Source organism: Scyliorhinus torazame, chromosome 30 (genome assembly GCF_047496885.1).
Source record: "Scyliorhinus torazame isolate Kashiwa2021f chromosome 30, sScyTor2.1, whole genome shotgun sequence".
NCBI lineage: Eukaryota > Metazoa > Chordata > Chondrichthyes > Carcharhiniformes > Scyliorhinidae > Scyliorhinus > Scyliorhinus torazame.
In genome coordinates, this window is record NC_092736.1 from 6,025,830 (window position 1) to 6,051,517 (window position 25,688).

General features: G+C 45.0%; 2 protein-coding genes across 5 annotated transcripts in view; one reads left to right on the plus strand and one right to left on the minus strand.

The window, feature by feature from the left end:
- The window catches only part of LOC140404330 (RCC1 domain-containing protein 1-like), a 33,165-nt gene extending 16,997 nt beyond the window's left edge, over window positions 1-16,168 (plus strand). Inside the window, exons 3-8 of the mRNA XM_072492710.1 lie at window positions 5,493-5,646; window positions 7,272-7,393; window positions 8,369-8,491; window positions 10,755-10,934; window positions 13,917-13,946; window positions 15,193-16,168. Coding sequence (XP_072348811.1) covers window positions 5,493-5,646; window positions 7,272-7,393; window positions 8,369-8,491; window positions 10,755-10,934; window positions 13,917-13,946; window positions 15,193-15,335 — 752 coding nt within the window. The 3' untranslated portion in view covers window positions 15,336-16,168. The remainder of the gene's footprint in view (window positions 1-5,492; window positions 5,647-7,271; window positions 7,394-8,368; window positions 8,492-10,754; window positions 10,935-13,916; window positions 13,947-15,192) is intronic.
- Window positions 16,169-17,951: 1,783 nt separating this feature from the next.
- LOC140404331 (calcium and integrin-binding protein 1-like) overlaps window positions 17,952-25,688 on the minus strand; it is a 32,584-nt gene continuing 24,847 nt past the window's right edge. For all 4 annotated transcript variants that reach the window (XM_072492711.1, XM_072492713.1, XM_072492712.1 and 1 more), the window contains exons 7-8: window positions 18,976-19,064; window positions 17,952-18,291 (exon numbers count right to left, since the gene is read on the minus strand). In XM_072492711.1, the coding sequence (XP_072348812.1) occupies window positions 18,270-18,291; window positions 18,976-19,064 (111 nt within the window). In that variant the 3' untranslated portion in view covers window positions 17,952-18,269. The remainder of the gene's footprint in view (window positions 18,292-18,975; window positions 19,065-25,688) is intronic.

Below are 25,688 nucleotides of genomic sequence, written 5' to 3' on the forward strand. Positions count from 1 at the left end.
CTTCTCGAGCACCTCGCACACCTATCCTCCACCCCAAAAAATTTACTCAGCCGTGCTCCAGTCATATGCGCCCTGTGTAATACCTTAAACTGAATCAGGCTTAGCCTGGCACACGAGGACGACGAGTTTACCCTGCTTAGGGCATCTGCCCACAGCCCCTCCTCGATCTCCTCCCCCAGCTCCTCTTCCCATTTCCCTTTTAGTTCATCTACCATAGTCTCCCCTTCGTCCCTCATTTCCCTATATATATCTGACACCTTACCATCCCCCACCCATGTCTTTGAGAACACTCTGTCCTGCACCTCTTGTGTCGGGAGCTGCGGGAATTCCCTCACCTGTTGCCTCGCAAAAGCCCTCAGTTGCATATACCTGAATGCATTCCCTTGGGGCAACCCATATTTCTCGGTCAGCGCTCCCAGACTCGCGAACTTCCCATCCACAAACAGATCTTTCAGTTGCGTTATTCCTGCTCTTTGCCACATTCCATATCCCCCATCCATTCCCCCCGGGGCAAATCTATGGTTGTTTCTTATCGGGGACCCCCCCAAGGCTCCAGTCTTTCCCCTATACCGTCTCCACTGTCCCCAAATCTTCAGTGTAGCCACCACCACCGGGCTTGTGGTGTAGTTCCTCGGTGAGAACGGCAATGGGGCTGTCACCATAGCCTGTAGGCTAGTCCCCCTACAGGACGCCCTCTCTAATCTCTTCCACGCCGCTCCCTCCTCCTCTCCCATCCACTTACTCACCATTGAAATATTAGCGGCCCAATAATACTCACTTAGGCTCGGTAGTGCCAGCCCCCCCCCCCTATCCCTGCTACGCTGTAAGAATCCCTTCCTCACTCTCGGGGTCTTCCCGGCCCACACAAAACCCATGATGCTCTTTTCAATCCTTTTAAAAAAAGCCTTCGTGATCACCACCGGGAGGCACTGAAACACAAAGAGGAATCTCGGGAGGACCACCATCTTAACCGCCTGCACCCTCCCTGCCAGTGACAGGGATACCATATCCCATCTCTTGAAATCCTCCTCCATTTGTTCCACCAACCGCGTTAAATTTAACCTATGCAATGTGCCCCAATTCTTGGCTATCTGGATCCCCAGGTAACGAAAGTCCCTTGTTACCTTCCTCAACGGTAGGTCCTCTATTTCTCTACTCTGCTCCCCTGGATGCACCACAAACAACTCACTTTTCCCCATGTTCAAATTATACCCTGAAAAATCCCCAAACTCCCCAAGTATCCGCATTATTTCTGGCATCCCCTCCGCCGGGTCTGCCACGTATAGTAGCAAATCGTCCGCATACAAAGATACCCGGTGTTCTTCTCCTCCTCTAAGTACTCCCCTCCACTTCTTGGAACCCCTCAACGCTATCGCCAGGGGCTCAATCGCCAGTGCAAACAATAATGGGGACAGAGGGCATCCCTGCCTTGTCCCTCTATGGAGCCGAAAATATGCAGATCCCCGTCCATTCGTGACCACGCTCGCCACTGGGGCCCTATACAACAGCTGCACCCATCTAACATACCCCTCTCCAAAACCAAATCTCCTCAACACCTCCCACAAATAATCCCACTCCACTCTATCAAATGCTTTCTTGGCATCCATCGCCACTACTATCTCCGTTTCCCCCTCTGGTGGGGCCATCATCATTACCCCTAACAACCTCCGTATATTCGTGTTCAGCTGTCTCCCCTTCACAAACGCAGTTTGGTCCTCGTGGACCACCCCCGGGACACATTCCTCTATTCTCATTGCCATTACCTTGGCCAGGATCTTGGCATCTACATTTAGGAGGGAAATAGGTCTATAGGACCCGCATTGTAGCGGGTCCTTTTCCTTCTTTAAGAGAAGCGATATCGTTGCTTCAGACATAGTCGGGGGCAGTTGTCCCCTTTCCTTTGCCTCATTAAAGGTCCTCGTCAGTACCGGGGCGAGCAAGTCCACATATTTTCTATAGAATTCGACTGGGAATCCGTCCGGTCCCGGGGCCTTTCCCGCCTGCATGCTCCTAATTCCTTTCACCACTTCTTCTACCTCGATCTGTGCTCCCAGTCCCACCCTTTCCTGCTCTTCCACCTTGGGAAATTCCAGCCGATCCAAGAAGCCCATCATTCTCTCCCTCCCATCCGGGGGTTGAGCTTCATATAATTTTTTATAAAATGTCTTGAACACTCCATTCACTCTCTCCGCTCCCCGCTCCATCTCTCCTTCCTCATCCCTCACTCCCCCTATTTCCCTCGCTGCTCCCCTTTTCCTCAATTGGTGTGCCAGCAACCTGCTCGCCTTCTCCCCATATTCGTACTGTACACCCTGTGCCTTCCTCCATTGTGCCTCTGCAGTGCCCGTAGTCAGCAAGTCAAATTCTACATGTAGCCTTTGCCTTTCCATGACCAGTCCCTCCTCCGGTGCTTCCGCATATTGTCTGTCCACCCTCAAAAGTTCTTGCAGCAACCGCTCCCGTTCCTTACTCTCCTGCTTCCCTTTATGTGCCCTTATTGATATCAGCTCCCCTCTAACCACTGCCTTCAGCGCCTCCCAGACCACTCCCACCTGGCCCTCCCCATTATCATTGAGTTCCAAGTACTTTTCAATGCACCCCCTCACCCTTAGACACACCCCCTCATCTGCCATTAGTCCCATGTCCATTCTCCAGGGTGGGCGCCCTCCTGTTTCCTCCCCTATCTCCAAGTCTACCCAGTGTGGAGCGTGATCCGAAATGGCTATAGCCGTATACTCCGTTCCCCTCACCTTCGGGATCAACGCCCTTCCCAGCACAAAAAAGTCTATTCGCGAGTAGACTTTATGGACATAGGAGAAAAACGAAAACTCCTTACTCCTAGGTCTGCTAAATCTCCACGGGTCTACACCTCCCATCTGCTCCATAAAATCTTTAAGTACCTTGGCTGCTGCCGGCCTCCTTCCAGTCCTGGACTTCGACCTATCCAGCCCTGGTTCCAACACCGTATTAAAATCTCCCCCCATTATCAGCTTTCCCATCTCTAGGTCCGGAATGCGTCCTAGCATCCGCCTCATAAAATTGGCATCATCCCAGTTCGGGGCATATACGTTTACCAAAACCACCGTCTCCCCCTGTAGTTTGCCACTCACCATCACGGATCTGCCCCCGTTATCCGCCACTATAGTCTTTGCCTCGAACATTACCCGCTTCCCCACTAATATAGCCACCCCCCCTGTTTTTCGCATCTAGCCCCGAATGGAACACCTGCCCCACCCATCCTTTGCGTAGCCTAACCTGGTCTATCAGTTTCAGGTGCGTTTCCTGTAACATAACCACATCTGCCTTAAGTTTCTTAAGGTGTGCGAGTACCCGTGCCCTCTTTATCGGCCCGTTCAGCCCTCTCACGTTCCACGTGATCAGCCGGGTTGGGGGGCTTCCTACCCTTGTCGATTAGCCATCCCCTTTTTCCAGCTCCTCACCCGGTTCCCACGCAGCTGTATCTCCCCCAGGCGGTGCCCCCCCCGCCCATCCCCTCCCATACCAGCTCCCCCCTCTCCCCAGCAGCAGCAACCCAGTAATTCCCCCCTCCCACCCCCCCCGCTAGATCCCCCGCTAGCGTAATTACTCCCCCCATGTTGCTCCCAGAAGTCAGCAAACTCTGGCCGACCTCGGCTTCCCCCCGTGACCTCGGCTTCCCCCCGTGACCTCGGCTCGCACCGTGCGACGCCCCCTCCTTCCTGCTTCTCTATTCCCGCCATGATTATCATAGCGCGGGAACCAAGCCTGCGCTTCTCCCTTGGCCCCGCCCCCAATGGCCAACGCCCCATCTCCTCCACCTCCCCTCCTCCCCCCATCACCACCTGTGGAAGAGAGAAAAGTTACCACATCGCAGGATTAGTACATAAAACTCCTCTTTCCCCCCTTTTTAACCCCCCTCTTCGCCCCCCACATTCGCCCCACCACTTTGTTCAAACGTTCTTTTTAATAACCCGCTCATTCCAGTTTTTCTTCCACAATAAAAGTCCACGCTTCATCCGCCGTCTCAAAGTAGTGGTGCCTCCCTCGATATGTGACCCACAGTCTTGCCAGTTGCAGCATTCCAAATTTTATCTTCTTTTTATGAAGCACCGCCTTGGCCCGATTAAAGCTCGCCCTCCTTCTCGCCACCTCCGCACTCCAGTCTTGATAAACGCGGATCACCGCGTTCTCCCATTTACTGCTCCGAGTTTTCTTTGCCCATCTAAGGACCATTTCTCTATCCTTAAAACGGAGGAATCTCACCACTATGGCTCTGGGAATTTCTCCTGCTCTCGGTCCTCGCGCCATCACTCGGTATGCTCCCTCCACCTCCAACGGACCCGCCGGGGCCTCCGCTCCCATTAACAAGTGCAGCATCGTGCTCACATATGCCCCGACGTCCGCTCCCTCCACACCTTCAGGAAGACCAAGAATCCTCAGGTTGTTCCTCCTTGCGTTGTTCTCCAGTGCCTCCAACCTTTCCACACATCGTTTCTGATGTGCCTCATGCGTCTCCGTCTTCACCACCAGGCCCTGTATGTCGTCCTCATTCTCGGCTGCCTTTGCCTTCACGACCCGAAGCTCCCGCTCCTGGGTCTTTTGTTCCTCCTTTAGCCCTTCGATCGCCTGTAGTATCGGGGCCAACAGCTCTTTCTTCATTTCCTTTTTGAGCTCTTCCACACAGCATTTCAAGAACTCTTGTTGTTCAGGGCCCCATGTTAAACTGCCACCTTCCGACGCCATCTTGGTTTTTGCTTGCCTTCCTTGCCGCTGTTCTAAAGGATCCACTGCAATCCGGCCACTTTCTCCTCCTTTTTTCATCCGTATCCAGTGGGGATTCCCTTCTGGTTTACCGCACAGTGTTTTTAGCCGTCAAAATTGCCGTTGGGGCTCCTATCAAGAGCCCAAAAGTCCGTTTCACCGGGAGCTGCCGAAACGTGCGACTCAGCTGGTCATCGCCGCACCCGGAAGTCGTGTATGACTGAGTTATACCATCTATATTAATTTCCTTGTCAAAAAGAGAATTGAACCTGACTGGGGCTTGCAGCTCAACATATATGGCTGACATTAACGACAGGGCACGTTGGCCCTGACAGTCTCTGATGCGATGCCAAGATGGTAGGGGTGCTAAATTTAACCTCAATCTCCCTAATTTAGGAAGCAAGAGTAAAACTGGATCATGCTGGAAAATGTAGCAGGTCTCCCAAGTATTTTTGAATAGGCTACCCAATGCAGTAACTTAACTTTGTTTTACTGTTGCTGATGGACCTATCTATTTACAGCTTTATCATGTGTTGAGAATGGGATTGTTGGATAGTGACCAGGAGAAGGAAGTTGAGCTGTTACTGCTCTCTAGGTCCACAGAGGCCATCGGAAACACCTTGTTGTTAATCCAGATGAATGCGTTAACTCGCCGTGGACCCTGAATCAAACTTTGGATCTTCTCTACTCACAGCTACTTTCCTTTAATTACCAGCGGAGGTAAAACACCCCCTCTGTTTTCACCCTCACAGCGCTTCCATTGATCCCTGATGGCTATGTTACAACAGCTCCTCCATTTTACAAACCATTGTCACCACAGCTCCGTGCAAGGAAGCTGGCACTCGGCACTGAGCACGCTCTCTTACTGAGTTTTGATTGGACACTGCATTCCTGGGGCTCAGGACGGTAAGATTAATTCAGTAGTTGTGTATATGCGAGCACATTAATGAACCATGTTCTGGGTTGTAGGCTCAAGATATATATTTGTTAAAGGATTCAATAGCAGTCAGGTTTGTGGTTTGAAACTTGTCACTCAAATGTGCTTTTGTATCTAATCCTGAGGGATCGGTGTGGCACCCATGTGGGTTAAAACATTGTTTTTCACCTCAGTTTGAACAGATGATTAAATTCTCATATCTCACTGCTGCTCATAACAAATTGATGCAAAATATAAAAATATTTTCCTTATAAGGCTGGGTGTCAGTTTTTGTCTCTGCCGTTTAACTACATTAAATGTGCTATGTAAATACATGTTGTCTTCTTGGAAATTAAACTTTCTAATTAAGTTTTAAATTCAGTAATTGTGCTTTTATTGTCTTTAAGATCAGTTCTGCTTTATCTTTCGTATCATTATTTCAGTCCCTAATAATTCCAGATTTAATCTTTGATATTATATGATTGTATTATGTTTTTCTGTACATTATGCACTTTTTGATATTTGACCCAAATCATTTTGACTGGATCTCTGAAAATATGGTCATGCCCTAACCTCAGCAGCAGTAGCATACAAGTTATATATTGATTCAGATTAGCAATGGGACTGTATAGCTTTGACTGGAGCAAGCTTAAAATTAACCATCCCACAATCGTTTCACATCTGAAATGTGCAGATAATGTTACATAAAGTGGCTACAATGAGCATTTCTGATGGCCCATTGGATAATAAAAGCCATAAAAACCAGAAGGTCTAATTTGATTGCATGCTTTTGCTGAGTTGTTGAATCGCAACAAGTTCTGCTGGATGTTACCATTGGGATGACTGCCCTTGGGCCAATAAGATTAGTACCAGCCGAGGTTCCAGCTGCTGCATAATATCCACTGATCCTTTTGGAACACATTTTGGCAGCATTAAACTTGGCTATAAAAAAAATCCCACAAGTAAATACAGTAACCTGCTGTTATTAGTTGAACAGCATGAGTCGCTGGAGGGCAGTGAGCACCAGTTGCAACTTCAGGATAGAGAAGAGAATATTGGCGGGAGAATCCTAGAATTTACAGTGCAGAAGGAGGCCATTTGGCCCATCGAGTCTTCACCGGCCCTTGGAAAGAGCTCCCTACTTAAGCTCACAACTCCACCCTATCCCTGTAACCTAGTCACCCCACCTAACCTTTTGGTTAGGTTAGCGAGTAATTTATAGCACGGCCAATCCACCTAACCTGCACATTTTTGGAATTTCTTTCATTTGGGAAAATGCTTTGTGGGTGTTGACATGGAACTAATTTGACATTCCAACAGGCGTTGTGATTTTTAAAACATTTTTGATAGCACCCTATGATGCATTTGAGTACAAATCTTCCTCCATCAAACTCCCATCTGTTTTAACCCTATTCTATAAATACCCCCACCGTTCCCTCTTGCCCAATTTTAAAAGCATCCTCAATATCAAGCTTTTCTCTTATGCTGCCACTCCCACTCTTGTTGTCTGTTTCTCTTCTCTGTGAACCCTCTTGGGACCTTTACTTTGGTAAATAACTTGAGGTGGTAAATATCCAAGTAGTGCTTGTTTTTCAGCAATGTGATATTTTTACAGACATGGTCAGTTGGGACATGGTAGTGTTGAGGATGAAGCAGAGCCACGCATTGTGGAGGCATTACACGGGCTGGCAATGGCTGAAGTAGCAGCTGGGAGCTGGCATTCTGTGAGTGCAAGTGGTAAGATTCATCACTGCAGCGACATTGTATTTGTGATATATTTACTAACACCTGGTACTCCTCTCATACACAGCTCCCCAACACTGGTCTCCTGCTATACTGGAGGCAAATAATAGTGTGGAGTTTATCTTCTTCATTGGGAAACTGCATCCATATCCTCACGACTGCCTGCTGATAAGGTGTACTTAACTCTATGCCCTGGAGGCAGGCCCTGCTGTTAATTGTTTAAATTAAATCTTGCTTCTACTCAGATGGTGGGCTTTAACTGGGGGTTCACCTGTTCTCCTATTTATAGGAGCAGACTGAAACAGTGGTTGTTGCATTTCATTCTAGTTCCATTTTTTACTGCATGGCGATCTGAGATTGAGCGACTGTTGCATCTACTTGGCTGTGCCAAAGCAACCTTTCCTCCAGTTTCTCCTCTTTGCCTCATACTGGGGCATCACATGCACCTGATAAATTGTCCAAATAGCCATTTCTTTGTGAGCCTAAACATTGAAGGAGAGCAGGTTATTCAACTAAGGAAGCCGTCACAACTGAGCCTAATCTTATTCTTACTTGCATGTCCGGGGATGGGCATTTTCTAGCAGTAGTTTTAGGGTAAATAATCATGAGCAGAAACACTGGCTCCTTTTTCTTCTGAGATCACCTGATGACTTTACTGGGATCAGCTAACTTGGGACAGAGCAAGGATCAACCATGGGGCTTCCTGCTCTGTGTACTCTAGTACAACAACATGCATGTACCCAATTTTTGCAGCTTCTAATAGTATTTTGTTGAGGATACATCAATGGCCCACTGAGTGAGGCATTATGGTCTCAGTGAGTGAGAAACCACAGGGATCGAAAACACCACTATGATAAAAGCTAAATCCACACCTGCCATGAGTTAAAAATACAAGTCTGGTTTAGCAATGTACATCATAATAATGTGTCGTGATTAGAGCTTATATTTTCTTTTTTTTTTAATCCTTAGCATCGGGAGACCTGTATGTGTGGGGATGGAATGAGTCAGGACAGTTGGGATTGCCAACAAAGTCATATTCAGAGGAACATCAGAATCCCTCTCAGCAGAAGGGGCTGATTGCAGAGGGAGAGGGTAAGACGTTGTGTTCCTTTGAAAAGTAAGAAAATTTCCAACAAGAATTAAGTTGCAGGATTTGTCCTTAAAAGTGCTTCATATTTCCTGGTTACATTGACGCTCTGCACCCTTGATAAATACGAATGTGTGTAGTGCAGAGACTGGCTGAGCCACTTTACTAGTTTAGAAGAGTGTTAACTCACACAAGCAGGGCTATATCTTGCTACTTTGCTAATGTTATAAAATTTGTGTGAGTTCTTCACTAACAATAGGCAGAGGAAAATACAACCTCTTTGATTGTGTTTCATATTCCCCTTTCCCTCTTTGAAACAGTGTGTATGGAGGTCTCTTGTTAGAGTGTGAAAACTTTGTGAACATAGTTTGCCCCTTGCTTAAACGATCATACAGAAAAATGGTATATGTTTGTTACATGACTTTGATCATATCAGAAATGCCTTGTTGTCGTTTTTACTTTTTGTTGAAAATGCTCTTTCAAACTTTGTTGCAGTAGGGGTGGCACAGTGGTTAGCACTGCTGCCTCACAGCACCAGAGACCTGGATTTGAATCCCACCTTGGGTGACTGTGTGGAGTTTGCACATTCTTCCCATGTCTGCTTGGGTTTCCTCTGGGTGCTCTGGTTTCCTACCACAGTCCAAAGATGTGCAGGTTAAATGGATTGCCTTGCCAAATTGCCCCTATATGGGTTTACATGGATAGGGTGGGGTATTCGGATGAAGTAGGGTGCTCTTTCAGAGGGCCGGTGCAGACTTGATGGGCTGAATGGCCTCCTCCACTGTATGGATTCTATCATTCTAAGGTGTTTACACTATTATGGAATGCAGAGCACCACTGTGTTACTTTGTAATCATAATAAGAAACAAATAGTCCTTACTAGTAAATGGCATTTTAATTATGCCAATTCACAGTATTGACTTTTTCACCACTCTTCTCTCCTAAAAACATCTGTAGAGATACCATTCCATATGTACTTCTTGCCCTCCAACACCTCACCTGAGTGATCATTCCGAGTTTACACAGTATCTTGGGCGGCACAGTGGTTTTATCATAGAATTTACAGTGCAGAAGGAGGCCGTTCGGCCCATCGAGTCTGCACCGGCTCTTGGAAAGAGCACCCTACCCAAGGTCCACACCTCCACCCTATCCCCATAACCCAGTAACCCCACCCTACACTAAGGGCAATTTTGGACACTATGGGCAATTTAGCATGGCCAATCCACCTAACCCGCACATCTTTGGTTAGCACTGCTGCTTCATGTGCCGAGGACCTGGGTTGATCCCGGCTCCGGGTCACTGTGGAGTTTGCACATTCTCCCCATGTCTTCGTGGGTCTCACTCCCACAACCCAAAAGATGTGCAGGATTGGCGGATTGGCCACGCTAAATTGCTCCCTAATTGGAAAGACTAAAAAAAAGTTTCCATTTCAGCAGTTTGGCTTTGTGACACAGCAGAACTTACCCTGATCTGGTGTACATTTACATTTTCAAGCAGGGGTTGCTTGATAAAATTCAGAATTTTTTCTCTCTCGAAATGTAGAAAGGCTGAACACAATTGCAACATCCTTACTATGGTTTCATTAACTCACTACAATTGACTGACCAATTCTGAAACCTCCCTGGTCAGTGTGGCTCAGCTACCTGCTGTCTTAACTGACCAAACTATCCATGTTCAACTGTTTTAAATATGTGCTAATTCAGATTTTATCAGATTTTGTGTTACAGTATTGTCTCTAACAGTATGTCCAGCATCAGAGGCAGTTGAGACATTTATGCCATTGGAAGTAGCAAATCTCTCCCAGAATGGTGATTTCTCTCTCTGTCTTGAACCAAAAGCTCCCAATGGCATTTTTAATTTGCCTACATTTTTGGAATTCCCCGCATGTCTCCACAGGACAACAGTGTGGTTTCCCCGCAGATAGTGCAAAGTTGCAAAATTGGTTTTGTGCTAACTACATGTGTGAGATTAGCACATGCAGAATAGTGTTATGAGTTATTCAGAGCAACTAGATATCTGTGATCCTTATACTCGGATAGTTGTTGCAGAATCTGCCCAGCATATAATGGAGACAGGTTGAGCATCAATGGAACCAGCAAATTACTCCATTTCATGTTTTCATTTAATGTGATTCATTAAGTAGCCATCACTGTTAATGATAGCAATTATTTTAATTTAAACAGCAATAAAAATTCAGTGTTTGTAAGGGTTAGCTGGTGTTTGCATATTAATGTTAAATTTAATCTCTTAATTTGATTTTACACACAGACACACCATCTCCCAGTGATGCACGCGACACCGTTATAAAATTCAAAAGTGAAAAAGCAGCCGAGGGAGATTTGAATACTTTTATCTCAATCCAGGCATTTCCTGCACTGCTGGATTTGCCAGAAGAGTCAGAGGTCGGCAGGGTCAGCTGTGGGTCACGACATACTGCGGCCATCACCAGTACGTATCTGAATAACGGTTACACTTTTCTTGGTAAACTGGTCTGAATAAAATAAATTTTGTTTTGATGGTTTCTCAATGTGTAACCACTAAACTCCATTATATAATGAGTCCCTTTTAATGCTGTGCTAATGTGGAATTTTTAACAGAAATTAACAGTCTTGCCCTTTCCTCCCACACTGTCCAGATGGAAAACTCTGGAGGGTGCCTTATATCGTTCCTAACTGGGATTTGGGTGTCCTAGTAAACTCTCACAAACAGCAATGTGATAATTACCAAATAATGTGTTTTTGTGATGTTAGTTGAGGGGATAAATTTTATTGACGTAAATATTTTAATGACTTGGAGGAAGGAAGCAAATGTACTGTAGTCAAATTAGCAGACGACAAAAATAGGTGGAAAGGCAAATTGCGAGATGGATACAAGCAGATTGCAAAGAGTTAAGTAAGTTGGCAAATGGAGTATAATGTGGGAAAATTTGAAGTTTACTTTGGAAAGGAGAACAAAAGAACAGTATTATTTAAATGGAGAAAAACTCGCGAAAGTCGCAACACAAAGGGTCTTGGGGTACTTGTGCATGAAACACAGAAAGCTCGCACACAGGGGCAGCAGATAATCAGGAAAGTTATTGGAATGTTGGCCATTATTTCAAGGGGGTTGGAGTATAAGTCAGGAAGTCTTGCTGCAACTGTACAAGGTACTGGTGGGACCACATCTGGAGCACTGGTGGGACCACATCTGGAGTATTGTGAACAGTTTTGGTCCCCTTATTTAAGGAGAGATATTATTTCATTGGAGGCGGTTTAGAGAGGGGTCACTAGGATGATACAAGTTTGCACTCTACTCATTGGAATTTAGAAGAATGAGAGATGATCTGATTGAAACATGTCAGATTCTGAAAGGGCTTTGACAGGGTAAATGCTGAGAGGATGTTTCCCCCTCATGGGAGGGTCTAGGACCAGAAGGCAGAGTCTCAGAATAAAGGGGAGCCAATTTAAGACTGAGGAGGAGGAGGAATTTCTTCTCTCAGAGGGTTGTGAGCTTTTGGAATTCCTTGTCACAGAGAGATCTGGGGGCAGAGTCCTTGTGTCTATTTAAAGTTGAGATAGATTCTTGATCTGTCAGGGAATCAAGGGTTAGGGGGAAAGGACAGGAACGTGGACGTGATCAGCCATGATCCTATTGAATGGGGGAGCAGGCTCGAGGGGCCGACTGGCCTAACCCTGTTCCTATTTCTTATTGTCTTAAATGTTATTCAGGGCACCAGGGAGAATTTTTCTGCTTTGGATAAAGGTAGTACTGTGGGATATTTTGAGTTCACCTGAAAGGGAATGTTCAGAACCTGCCTTCAGATGCTGGTGCAGTCTCTCTTGATGGCACTTTTGTGTTGGTCGTGAGCTGTAGAAGCAGTTTTAGTCAAGATGTTGCTATTTGAATACACTGTTTAGAAATTTCTATGGGATAAATCAGTGAGCAATAGTCCATTCTAAAAATTGTTGGATTTCTTTTCATTTCTTTCATCATGTGGAGGCATTAGTTATTGAGATATGATCATTGGTTTAATCGCGAACAAACCATAGAATTTGAATTTGCATTTGAAATTCAGTTTGTAGACTTGGCAAAATGTGACCTAATCTTGATATTTTGTATGTATGACTATATAAGATTTTAACATGAGAACTCAGAGAAAGCTCCTAAGTAGTTTTGACATAACTTCAATTTTGATTATTAAACCGTGGGAACCTAGGATTTAAGAGTAGGCCATTTGGTTCTTTAAGTCTTCTCCGCTTTTTCATTAAAATCATGGCTGGCTGATCTGATTGTGGTCTCGACTGCACCTGGGCCCATAAGAGGAAACATCCTCCTAGTATCCACTCTATAAGTCCCCTCAGGATGTAAGATCACAGGCTCGGAGGGCTGAATGGCGTACTCCAGTTCCTATAAACACTAACATTCCATTTGCCTTAAAAAAAAATGTTTTTTATAGGAACTGGAGTAGATTAAGAGACAATTTAGCATGGCCAATCCACCTGCCCTGCACATCTTTTTGGGTTGTGGGGGTGAGACCCACGCAAATTTGGGGAGAATGTGCAAACTCCACACGGACAGTGACCTGGGGCCAGGATCGAACCCAGGTCCTGAATGCTAACCACTGCGCCAACCATGTTGCCCCTCTGTTTGCCTTCCTAATTACTTACTGTACCTGCGTACTAACATCCTGTGATTCATGTACCAGGATATACAGACCCCTCTGCACCACAATATTCAACATTTGAATAGTATACGGCTTTGCTATTTTTTCTGCCAAAGTGGATAAGTTCACATTTTCCCACATTATACTCCATCTACTATTTTTCTGTCCACTATCTACATCCCTTTGTAGACTCTATATCTCCTCTTGACAATTTACTTTCCTATCTGTCTTGGTGTTATCAGCAAATTTAGCTACATTCAGTTCCTTCATTCAAGCCATTGCAAACAGGTCCTAGCATTGATCCCTGTGGCACTCCACTAATTATAGCTTGCCAACCCAAAAAAAGACCCATTTATCCCTGACAAAGAGTCATCCAGACTCGAAACGTTAGCTCCCTTCTCTCTGACCTGCTGAGATTGTCCAGTATTTTCTGGTTTTGTTTCAAATTCCAACATCTGCATAATTTGCTTTTATCCCTGATCACTGTAACCTGTTAGCTAACCAATATTTTATCAATGCTAAAATGTTACTCCCTATACCACAAGCTCTTATTTAGTGCAGTAACCTTTGATATGGTAACTCATCAAGTGTCTTGTAAATCCAAGTACACTACATCTATAGGTTATCCTGTCCACCTTGCTTGTTACCTTCATCAAATAACTCTAATAAATTAAACATGATTTTCCTTTCATAAAACCATGTTGACTTTGCTGTATCCCATTATGATATCCTGCTATCACCTTAATAATAGATTCAGGCATAACCATGTCATTTTCCCTCTTTTCCAGGAGGAGGTAAACTCTTCACCTGGGGCTGGGGTAAGTATTAATCAAATTGGCAATTGAAAAAAGCTTTAGTGTTGATTTTGGCAGTCTTCTGTGGACTAGAAAGTTGTGAGTTTGAGTTTTTAACCTAACTTGCCAATCATGTAATATTCAGCTTTGTTCTAGATACTCTCTTGCAAATCAGTTTCTATAGATAATAGATATCATGATTATTTAAAGAGTGGGCACCTCTGGGCGGCAAGGTGGCACAGTGGTTAGCACCGCTGTCTACAGCGTTGAGGTCCCTGGTTCGATCCCGGACCCTTGTCACTGTCTGTGTGGAGTTTGCACATTCTCCCCGTGTCTGCGTGGGTCTCATCCCCACAACCCAAAGATGTACAGGGTAGGTGGATTGGCCACGCTAAATTGCCCCTTAATTGGGGGGAAAAAAAATTGGGTACTCTTTTTAAAAAAAAAGTGTGCAACTCTCCTTGTGTCCTTCAGCCCAATCATCACCAAATCAAACCGACTAATTGAGCCAACCATCTCAGTGATGGGCGCTGGGATTTTGCTGATGTAGCATGGGTGCTGGGATTTTGCTGATGTAGCATGGGGACTACTACGATTTCCCGTATAATAGTCACCGTGCTTCAGAAACAATTCATGGATCAAGTGTCTTCAGACTTTCCCGTATGGATACAAGTACATTGGGCGGGATTCACAGATCATGCGGCTAAGTGTTGACGCCGGCGTAAAAACGGGAGTGTTTTACTCTGGCGTCAACAGGCCTTTTGGCACCAGATTCTCTGGGCCACAGGGGGCCAGCACGGCGCTGGAGCAGCCTATGCCGCTCCAGCTGCTGACCCCGGCGTCAACTGGGTGCCGTGGGGGCCGCGCATGCGCAGTGGTTCACTTCTCCGCGCCGGCCCCAACGCCAAATGGCGCAGGGCTACAGGGGCCGGCGCGGAAGAAAGGAGGCCCCCGGCCCGAGAGGCCGGCCTGCCGATCGGTGGGCCAGGCCATAACGGACGCCCCCCCCCCCCCCCCCGGGTCGGACGCCCCCTCGCCCCCCACAGGCTGTTCCCGGACCGTTCAACGCCGAGGTCCCGCTGGCTCAGAGCATGTTAGAACGGCGCTGGAGGGACTCGTGTTTTTTGTCACGGCAGCTCGGCCCATCCAGGCCGGAGAATCACATCCCGGCGACGTGGCGCGATTCCTGTGGCCCCCCGCCACGGGGTCGGAGAATCCCGCTCGTTGTTTTCATAGTAAATTTTACAGAATGTTTATTTATATTTTCCAGGTACCTATGGGCAACTTGGCCACGGACATACTGATAGTTCTGATCTTCCACAGCTTGTTGAGTACTTTGTACAAAACCATCTTTCTGTTCTGGATGTTGTCTGTGGACCATGGAACACGTTTGTGTTTGCACGACAGGAATAATTTTAAACGTTGGATGAATTGTGTTCTGTCAATCACTGGCAGTGTGTGTACGATCGTGTGGCAATTAGCTCAGTGGCCTCATGAGTAATCATGTACTGAGTCACATTAACTGGAATTGTTGTATTTTGATCCCCAATCGATGCTGTTATTACCTGTCCAAGGGCACTAGTTGGCATAGTCATGGGTTAGGAAGGAGGCAAATAGACGTTGTTTCCTGCTGCTGATTTATTATCCAGTGACCTGTATATGAAGCTGTACATATGCAGGCATCTGATAAGGACAGAATTGTGGTTACTTCTGTGATAAAGTTAGTCTGCTGATGATTTTTATCTAGACTTTGAGAAGAATGATCACATGGATGAAGTATTGGAGGAACTAAAATGCTCATGGGACTGTGAACCTGCAGAAGTTAGCACTTTTGGGAAAAGAAAGTGTCGCCAAATTTAAACCTTTGGTGCCAGAACAACATGTCTGATCTGGAATGGAGCAACTGACGAGAATCAGAAAATGTTTATAAAAGACAAAAATAAGCTGGAGACTTGGTTAACTTAATAATTTCTATTGATGTAGCACACATTGTGTACGAATCAGATTTCCTGCCATACTGCTTAGTTTCACATGTATATTGTTGCAACGTCTCAACTCTGGTCTACTTTGATTTCCTCACTATCCCCCCCTCCAACCTGCCTCATCTCTCTACCTTCAAAAAACCCTATCTGATCACCTTGTCTTAAGCTGTTTCCTGACGCGCACTCTCAGCTCATGGACATTATCTGAACCCTAATGTGCACCTAAATATTAACGCAGTATTAAAATTACATATTTCATATCAATGGAATTGTATTTTCTATCAACCCCTAACATTCATGCGCTCAAACTAAACTAACATTCGATTTTCAGTGGACTGAATTAACTTGTCTGTGAATTAGTTTGCAGGCATATTTATCGAATCGCTCACTCATCACTTCTGTGGTGAGGGAGTGTCCAAGTTGATGGCTTGTGGACTGAATCCATCCCCTGAGATCTTTTTACCCAGCCTATGATTCACTCATTCCTTCTATATTTGTGCATAATGCTGATTTTACTGGACAGCCTAAAGTTTGTTGCCATTTTCACATCCTTTTTATATGGTTACTGGGATTTGCAACGTTATTCTGACTGGGGAGTAAATTTTATTGCCATCGGCTTTGCTGGGTCCTGCTAAAGAATCCCTGAGATTAGATTTTTGCCAAAGTCAGCACCTGCTGTAAATGTGAAATTTTGCCTTCTTCCTCTATCAACATTGATGGTGATGGGTAATCCTTTCCTGGTGTATTTTTTCTGGACTAGGCTTTGCTTTGCATATGTTTTCGAGTCCTCTGAAGCCTTACCCTATTGTTTGATGTCTATAGATACTGTGCACATCCCTAATTGCGCTTGAGGGGCAGTTAAGAGTCAATCACATTGCTGTGGGTCTGGAGTCGCATATGGAGGCTGACCAGGCAGCTGGTGCAATTTAAATTCAATTAATCAAATCTGGAATTTAAAGCTAGTCTCAGCAATAGTGACCATAACAATATTATTGTCAATATTTGGCTCACTGATGTCCTTTCGAGAAAGAAATCTAGTTGTGAACTGTTAATTGCAATGGCCTAGCTGGCAAACCACTCCGTTCACGGGCTCTTAGGAATGAGCAACAAATGCTGTCCTTGCCAGCGACATGAAAGATACAGATGATCAGTGAGCGCTGTGGAATTCCCAACATTCAGTAAAACCCTGGTGGAATGCGTTCCTTTTCACACCAGTTGTGTTCTCTGCCAGGAAATTCAAAATCCAATGTGCCCTTTAAGGATACTTTCTGAAAGCTGCTGCAAGGTATCACTCTAGTGCTTCCTCTCCTTAACACTGGTCAGGCTGGAGTGGAAGACCAATGTCCTTGGGTCGTTACGAGAGACAGAATGTGGTGACTTTGTCCAGCACCTACCCAGACAGCGGACCACAATGAGGTTGGTAATCACAAGGATCTTTGTCTGATTTGTGGACCAGATTTTACAATTCATTTTATGCTTCCAACACCTCAGGAATTAGCCCAGCATCAACAGTTTGGTGAGTATCCCAGCTGCCAAGAGCATTGTTTCCCAAGTGCTTTCCTGAGCTTCTATTTGGTCATGGGAGCCTCTCCTGGGGCTCTCCCATTCTGCAATACAGCAGCAACAACTATTTGGGCCAAGAAAGCTGTGTTTGATTATAGTCCATTATTCTTTAGGTTCCTGACAAAATGGTTCTGGTTGTGCTGGCATGTGAAGGCATGCTTCCTTTTTCATTCCATAATTTTTTTATGACTTGGCTTGATGTGGTGAGGTGATCTTTGCAGTCTCAGCTTTTTCTAAGCCTGTCTCTGTCCTGTAACCCAAGGTACAGTGTTGGTATGTTTCAGTGGCCTATAGCATTGCATGGATCCTGCTCTCGTTCATACTTTTAGAAACATTCCAACTGTTTTGCCGTTTTGAGAAATTATCAGCTTCTTGACTGTTTCCCTATTTAGCCCGAGCTAACTGACATCAATTGGTAAAACACTTTGTAGAATGGGGGATGGAATTTTAGATTTAAAACCAATGCGTCTTGCACAGTGAATGGTTAGAATGAAAATACTTTTATTGCACAGTAAAAATGCTGAGTTTGTCATTGGAAGCATTCTAGTCAAAAATATAAAAGATTCTTTTCTCCCCCCCCCTGGTGTAAATCAAACATTTTGAAACATGAATATTTTGAATACTGTAACTGTAGCTTTAGAAATTGATGTCGATGCAATACAGATGAAAAATTCCCTTCGCCACTCCAAAAATATTAAAGGCAGAGTGTTTCTGGAATTAGGAGAACACCAATCTTGTCCACAGGCCAAAGATTTCCAGGGAGGTAAAATGACTTTCCCCATTACTGATGATCCGCGATTATTTATAGAACAATCTTAAAGGAGCTGAAAGGCAAACAAACATTCATCAAAATCATTAAAGAAGGAAATCTGCACCTGAACTATTTCTATTTGGGCGGGTGGGAGGCAAGGCAGTGCTTTCTGTGGATACAGGAGGTGGCATTACTCTTCCTGGCCTCAGCTGGCTGTACAACAAACTTACAAGAGGATGAAAGTGTGCGGCTCACACTCCATTTGTACCTTAAAGTGGAAACTGGTTTCAGGTGTGCCATGTGACCCTGACTTGCCTATTGCTAGAGGTATCTCATCTGGAACAGGCACTCTGGCTATTTTCACCCCTGCTTTCATTCAGTCGAAATATGATTGAATCAGAGTGTCAGCTTCGCAGGACATTTACTGCCCACTTTATGCTGGACAGAGCGAGTTAAAATTAGTTGTGTCCTAGCGAGTAATTCACTTATACACACACACATTCTTCACCAGAGACCAATTACAGTTCTTGAACTGTTGGCCCAGTTATGTTTGATGAATCACTGACTAGAAATCAAACCTGGTCCCTTGATCAATTTAGATTTAGTATTCGCAATAGCATTTCATTTCTCAGAAACCATATATCTGACTTAGTGTCCCTTTCTGCTCCTGCTCAGGTTATTGATAGGATTAAATTGTGTTTCAGTTAAAGTGTGCGTTCGTGAAAGAAGAAGAGCCATTAAATTCTGTTCACCATACCTCACAAAGTCAGGCGATCTGGAGATGACATGCTGAAATTCTGAGAGATTCACAGTCCCATCTTTATCAATATCGGCTTCTTCCAAAATCTGGGTGACACAATAAGTATATTTAAAGTATTTTAAAAGTGGGTCAGGCATACACCCATGTCACTCCCTGATGCTAAAGTGACAAAACCGTCTTAAAAAAGGAGAATAAAAGCTAGTTATTTAATTCTGGATTTTTCCAACCTGGATCTTGAAATTTATAGCTAGCGACAGTTAACCTTAATGTGTTCATTTGCTAGTGGCCTTAAAAGGAACAAACCAGATTAGCATCAAAACATCACAATCATGATCAATGAACAGCAATAAACTAGTACTTTAAATGTGCCAAAGCCGGCATTTTATTCACAGAATATTGATTAGTTACACACACAAGGCAAACTGCCTCTTGTTTCTAATTTTAATATCTGCCCTTTGACACTTGCCACCAATCCTCCATTGATCATGAAGCTTGAGATAGTATGTCTATCCCACAGCCACTGTCTATGCTAGTAGGCTTATTACACAGTCACAGCAGTGGTTTCCATGTGGAAATAAACAAAATCTCAATGGCACATACAGAAGCTTTAAAATAAAAATACAAATCTGCATAACTCCATATAATGGAATTTAACATCAGTAACATTGTTTAAAAAACAGCACCCCACCTAGGCTCATATCCCCACCCTATCCACATAAGTGCACCTAACCTTTTTGGACACTAAGAGGCAACTCAGCATAGCCAATCCACCTAACCCGCACATTTTCTGGACCCTAGGAGGAAACCGGAGCACCCGCAGGAAACCCATGCAGACACTGGGAGAAAGTGCAAACACCACACAGATAGTCAAGGCCAGAATTGAACCCAGGTCCCTGGCACAGAGGCACAATGTTAACCGCTGTGCCGCCCCTTAACATCAGTAACATAAGTCCTCAATTTTGAAGCTATAAAATCACGGTCAACTACTTGTGGAATCAAGGGTATCAGAATTAATTAATACCCTACTAGCTGCAACTAAACTAAGAGATCAGACACAGTAGCCTCACATCAACCAGAGGCTCTGTTCCTTGTCACTGATGTTGCCAGATTTTGAGTGTTTCCAGCATCTGCAGTATTTTACTTTTGTTGCAGTTTCTATGTGAGGGAGGTCGAAGACTCGAGTATACCCAAGGATCCAACCATTGGAATATATTTAATTCTTGGGAGGATTGAATTTATATATAAAATTAAAATTATTTTGCATCAAAGTAAACCACTAGGAGCTCCCATGAAATGAATTACTTACTGTAACTTGTGAAATCTCAGCTGATTTTCTTACTGAAGCAGTGAATGATTTGCTGAATTCTGTCCTTCACTACCACAAACCTCCTGTAGGTTCCATAACAACTGCCTTTGAAAATTACTGTCCGATGGGTATAAAGAAAGTTACTTATTCCTGTACAACTGTTGTTCATTATAAAACAGAAATTTATCTCCAGTTTAATATGGTTATCAGTCATTCATAGGCCAGTGACTCCTGTTGAAAGTGTACATGTGGTTTTGACAAGGACCTAGCTTGGTTGGTGTGCTTCTTCTACTTAGCTTGTGAATGTTAGCAGACTGCTCACAAAGAATGGAAACCTGTGTACCCGTAACCCAGCTACAGTCTGTATTGCAGAAGAGTGGAGAAGATTCAGACAAAGGGGGGGAAAAGTAAGGAAGTTTATTTATGCCCAGCAAATAAGAATAAGCTGACAAGCCTATGTTCATGGCTATTTGAAAACACTCACACGAGTGCCTTATCCGAGTCGTTACGTGGTTCATCCACATTTTCTAAACCTCTAGCATTGCCACAGCAAGGGAGGTAGGGATCACTGGAGTCACACAGATTTGGGCTGACTCTTCCGAGGTACCAGGTGTGTTGTTCTGAGGGACACTGGTTAGGACCGCCTCTTCAGTATTATCAGGCGTGTTGTTCAGTTTGGAGAAGCACGTACCTGAGCACCGTCTGGGTTAGTTGTTCAAAGACTTTTACCACAAATCTCATCATTTGAATGTGCCGTAACAACGTCCCGCCACCAACTAATTAACTGCACCAATTATTTGCAAGTCTTCTGCCACCAGTTTGTTTTTTCGGTCACCATTTTGCTCCGTGTAGGTGCCCACCACATGCTGTCCTTGATCGGAAGGCCACACTTTGGAACCGAGGATTGGCTTGTCACAACCAGCATGAAGCTGGGCTATAAAGAGATGGAATCCAGCTTACCTGTTACTGAAGATTTGCAGCATTTCAAGCGTCAGGGATATTGAGAGTCTGAAGATTTGCTGGGTGGTTAGCATTGCTGCCTCACGGCACCGAGGACCCGGGTTCAATCCCGGCCTCGGGTCCCTGTCCCTGTGGAGTTTGCCTTGTTTTTGCCTTCGTACCAGACTGTGACATCGACCAACGCAACTTTGATATTTCCTGGATATATCGGGTTTCCATAAGGAACATCTTTGGCCACGAGCTTCGGCTTCTGGTATAATGTCCAGTGTTTCTTAGGGACATACTGACATAGTTGTTCCATATCTTAGTTCATAGTTCGGGATCCTCTTGGAAGGAGCGACCACAATATGGTGGAATTTAAAATACAGTTGGAGGATGTCAAGGTAAAATCAAACACTAGTGTTTTGTGCTTAAACAAAGGCGATTACAATGGGATGAGAGAAGAACTAGCTAAGGTAGACTGGGAGCAAAGACTTTATGGTGAAGCAGTTGAGGAACAGTGGAGAACCTTCCGAGCGACCTTTCACAGTGTTCAGGAAAGGTTCATACCGACAAAAAAGAAAGACGGTAGAAAGGGGAAAAATCGACCGTGGCTATCTAAGGAGGTGAGGGAGAGTATCAAATTGAAGGAAAAAACATACAAAATGGCAAAAATTAGTGGGAGACTAGAGGACTGGGAAGTCTTTAGGGGACAACAGAAAGCTACTAAAAAAGCTATAAAGAAGAGCAAGGTAGACTATGAAAGTAAACTTGCTCAGAACATAAAAGAAGATAGTAAAAGCTTCTACAAATATATAAGACAAAAAAGTGGCTAAGGTAAATATTGGTCCTTTGGAAGATGAGAAGGGAGATTTAATAATAGGAGACGGGAAATGGCTGAGGAGCTGATCAGGTTTTTTGGGTCAGTCTTCACAGTGGAAGACACAAATAACATGCCAGTGACTGATGGAAATAAAGATATGATAGGTGAGGACCTTGAGATGATTGTAATCACGAAGGAGGCAGTATTGGGCAAGCTAATGGGGCTAAAGGTAGACAAGTCTCCTGGCCCTGATGGGATGCATCCCAGAGTGTTAAAAGAGATGGCTAGGGAAATTGTAAATGCACTAGTGATAATTTATCAAAATTCACTAGACTCTGGGGTGGTCCCAGAGGATTGGAAAGTAGCAAACGTGACACCACTGTTTAAAAAAGGAGGTCGGCAGAAAGCGGGTAATTATAGGCCGGTAAGCTTAACTTCGGTTGTAGGGAAAATGCTGGAATCTGTCATTAAGGAGGAAATAGCGGGGCACCTGGAGGGAAATTGTCCCATTGGGCAGACGCAGCATGGGTTCATAAAGGGTAGGTCGTGTCTGACTAATTTGGTAGAATTTTTTGAGGACGTTACCAGTGCAGTAGATAACGGGGAGCCAATGGGTGTGGTTTATCTGGATTTCCAGAAAGCTTTTGACAAGGTGCCACACAAAAGGTTGCTGCATAAACTAAAGATGCATGGCATTGAGGGTAAAGTGGTAGCATGGGTAGAGGATTGGTTAACTAACAGAAAGCAGAGAGTGGGGATAAATGGGTGTTTCTCTGGTTGGCAACCTGTAACTAGTGGGGTCCCTCAAGGATCAGTGTTGGGCCCGCAGTTGTTCACAATTTACATAGATGATTTGGAGTTGGGGACCAAGTACAATGTGGCAAAGTTTGCAGACGACACTTTAAGATGAATGGTAAAGCAAAAAATGCAGAGGATACCGGAAGTCTGCAAAGGATTTGGATAGGTTAGGTGAATGGGCTAGGGTCTGGCAGATGGAATTCAATGTTGCCAAGTGTGAGGCTATCCATTTTGGGAGGAATAACAGCAGAATGGATTATTATTTAAACGGTAAGATGTTAAAACATGCTGCTGTGCAGAGGGACCTGGGTGTGCTGGTGCACGAGTCGCAAAAAGTTGATGTGCAGGTGCAACAGGTGATTAAGAAGGCTAATCGAGTTTTGTCTTTCATTGCTAGAGGGATGGAGTTCAAGACTAGGGAGGATATGCTGCAATTGTATAAGATGTTGGTGAGGCCACATTTGGAGTATTGTGTTCAGTTTTGGTCTCCTTACCTGAGAAAGGACATATTGGCACTGGGGGGAGTGCAGAGGAGATTCACTGGGTTGACCCCAGAGTTGAGAGGTTGAGTAGACTGGGACTGTACTCATTGGAGTTTAGAAGGATGCGGGGGGGGATCTTATTGAAACATATACAATTATGAAGGGAATAGATGGGATAGATGCGGGCAGGTTGTTTCCACTGGTCGGGGAAAGCAGAACTAGGGGGCATAGCCTCAAAATAAGGGGAAGTAGATTTAGGACCGAGTTTAGGAGGAACTTCTTCACCCAAAGGGTTGTGAATCTCTGGAATTCCTTGCCCAGTGAAGCAGTTGAGGCTCCTTCTTTAAAAGTTAAGAAAAAGAGATACCTTTCTAAAGAATAAAGGGATTCGGGGATATGGTGTACGGGCCGGAGAGTGGAGCTGAGTCCACAAAGATCAGCCATGATCTCATTGAATGGCGGAGCAGGCTCGAGGGGCCAGATGGCCTACTCCTGTTCCTAGTTCTTATGTTCTTATCTTGTTTAATCCTTACATTATTTACACACGGGCAGCAACCAGAAATGTGAGCGATAGTTTTGTTTGGAGCTGCGCACCTCTGACATGATTGACAGTATTTGAAGGCCCCTTCTAAGGGTCATCCGTGTGGAAATAGGTGACATCAAAGTAATCGACTATTGATTAGGCAAAACCAACAGATTCTGTTCATCCCACCGGGAGGATCACTCAGAAGGGCAATGTCATCTTCGAAGGCCAATGCAGAGCACTTGACTCATCTGCGGCCCCAGGATCATGGTTGGTCTTCTCCAGGGAGCATACCAGAGGATCCCATGCAATGTTAAATAGTATTTAACATTTTTTTTCCTGTCTTTTCTTTGCACCGGTGAAACCATTGCACTTTTCTGTCTTATTCTTTCTTTGCTGACCTTGGAGATTGGCCCCTGCCCATCAGTAGTTCGGTGATACTCTCCACTAGCTCAGTGCCCTGAGCCCGGCTGTCGGGGTCGTCCTTCGCGTCCATGAGGACCTCTGCTTGAGTGAGCTGATCATCTACGCCCCAATGTTTCGGGATGGTAGCCGGAGGTCTTAGAACTCTTGTGGGCCCAACTAGTCAGAGTTGCTGGTCTCTGCTTGTGGCTCAGTTTCTGGGAAATCTGTAGTTGTTATTTGGGCCTCCATCTGGGTGTTCTTCAGGTTTCTGTGTTTGTCTGAGATTTGCTTTGTGGCTTTTGTTTTAAGGACACTTGTAATTTCTTTGTTCATATACTGCCGTCCTTCACATCTCACTACAAGTTCCCGTAGGAGGGCATCCTCCTCCTCAGACCACTTGTAGTCTCTCCTTCCTGGCTTGGACATGGTTTCAAGGCTTTGAGGCATTTTTTGTTTCATGGACCGGCATGTCTATGCCTTTCATGCTGGCCGAGACCAATCTTGGTTGTGAATAGTTGTTTGACTCACTGCATTAGGCCTCTGTTGGAAAAGGTTGCCTTTCGCTGCTATATTTAGCGTAATGGCAGGAGGTGGCGTGGCATTTTTCAGTTTTGCAGCAGCGTGAACATTTGGTTCAGAGGTTCTTGACCTGGTGCCTTTTGGTCATATGGATGTTAAATAAGCCGACTGAGAGGAGGAGGGTGCTGCGTAGCCTGCAAAACAACCCGTCAATGGGGTGGTGGATAATCACCTCTTTGACTGATGTCCTGTCTTGATTGTGACCCCTTCAATGAAGGTGCCCGACTCGGATGTCTCACAGCGTAGTGTTTTGTCGACCTCATTGGTCAGTCACTCTTCTCACAATCAAATTCTTATATTTCTTGTTATAGAAGGTCTGTGTTGCCACATAGGTGGCTTTTCTCAGTGGGTGGGCGGCCCACTTGGGCTCTTCTATAACAGTGTCCATGAGGGGCTGATTTATCACAGGGCTAAATCGCTGGCTTTGAAAGCAGACCAAGGCAGGCCAGCCGCACGGTCAATTCCTGTACCAGCCTCCCCGAACAGGCGCCGTAATGTGGCGACTAGGGGCTTTTCACAGTAGCTTCATTTGAAGCCGACTTGTGACAATAAGCGATTTTCATTTTCATTTCATTTCTTATACTTCTGGTCCGGCACCGGAACTCCGATCCCAATGGGGTCGGTAATACTGTCTGATGTCCTCCTTCTCGGTCTGTATGGTGGCAGAACTTGTAACTAGCCTGGCTAATTACACGTTTGTGGCTACTCAATGACCCTCTATAGTACTTCCTTCAGGTAACTGTTGTCCAACTATATTTTGATTGGAATAACCTGTGCCAAAGGTGCAGTTACACTATAAAAGATCATGAAATATTTAAATACATTACTGTCTCATCGCTCCAGCTCTCCATTGAC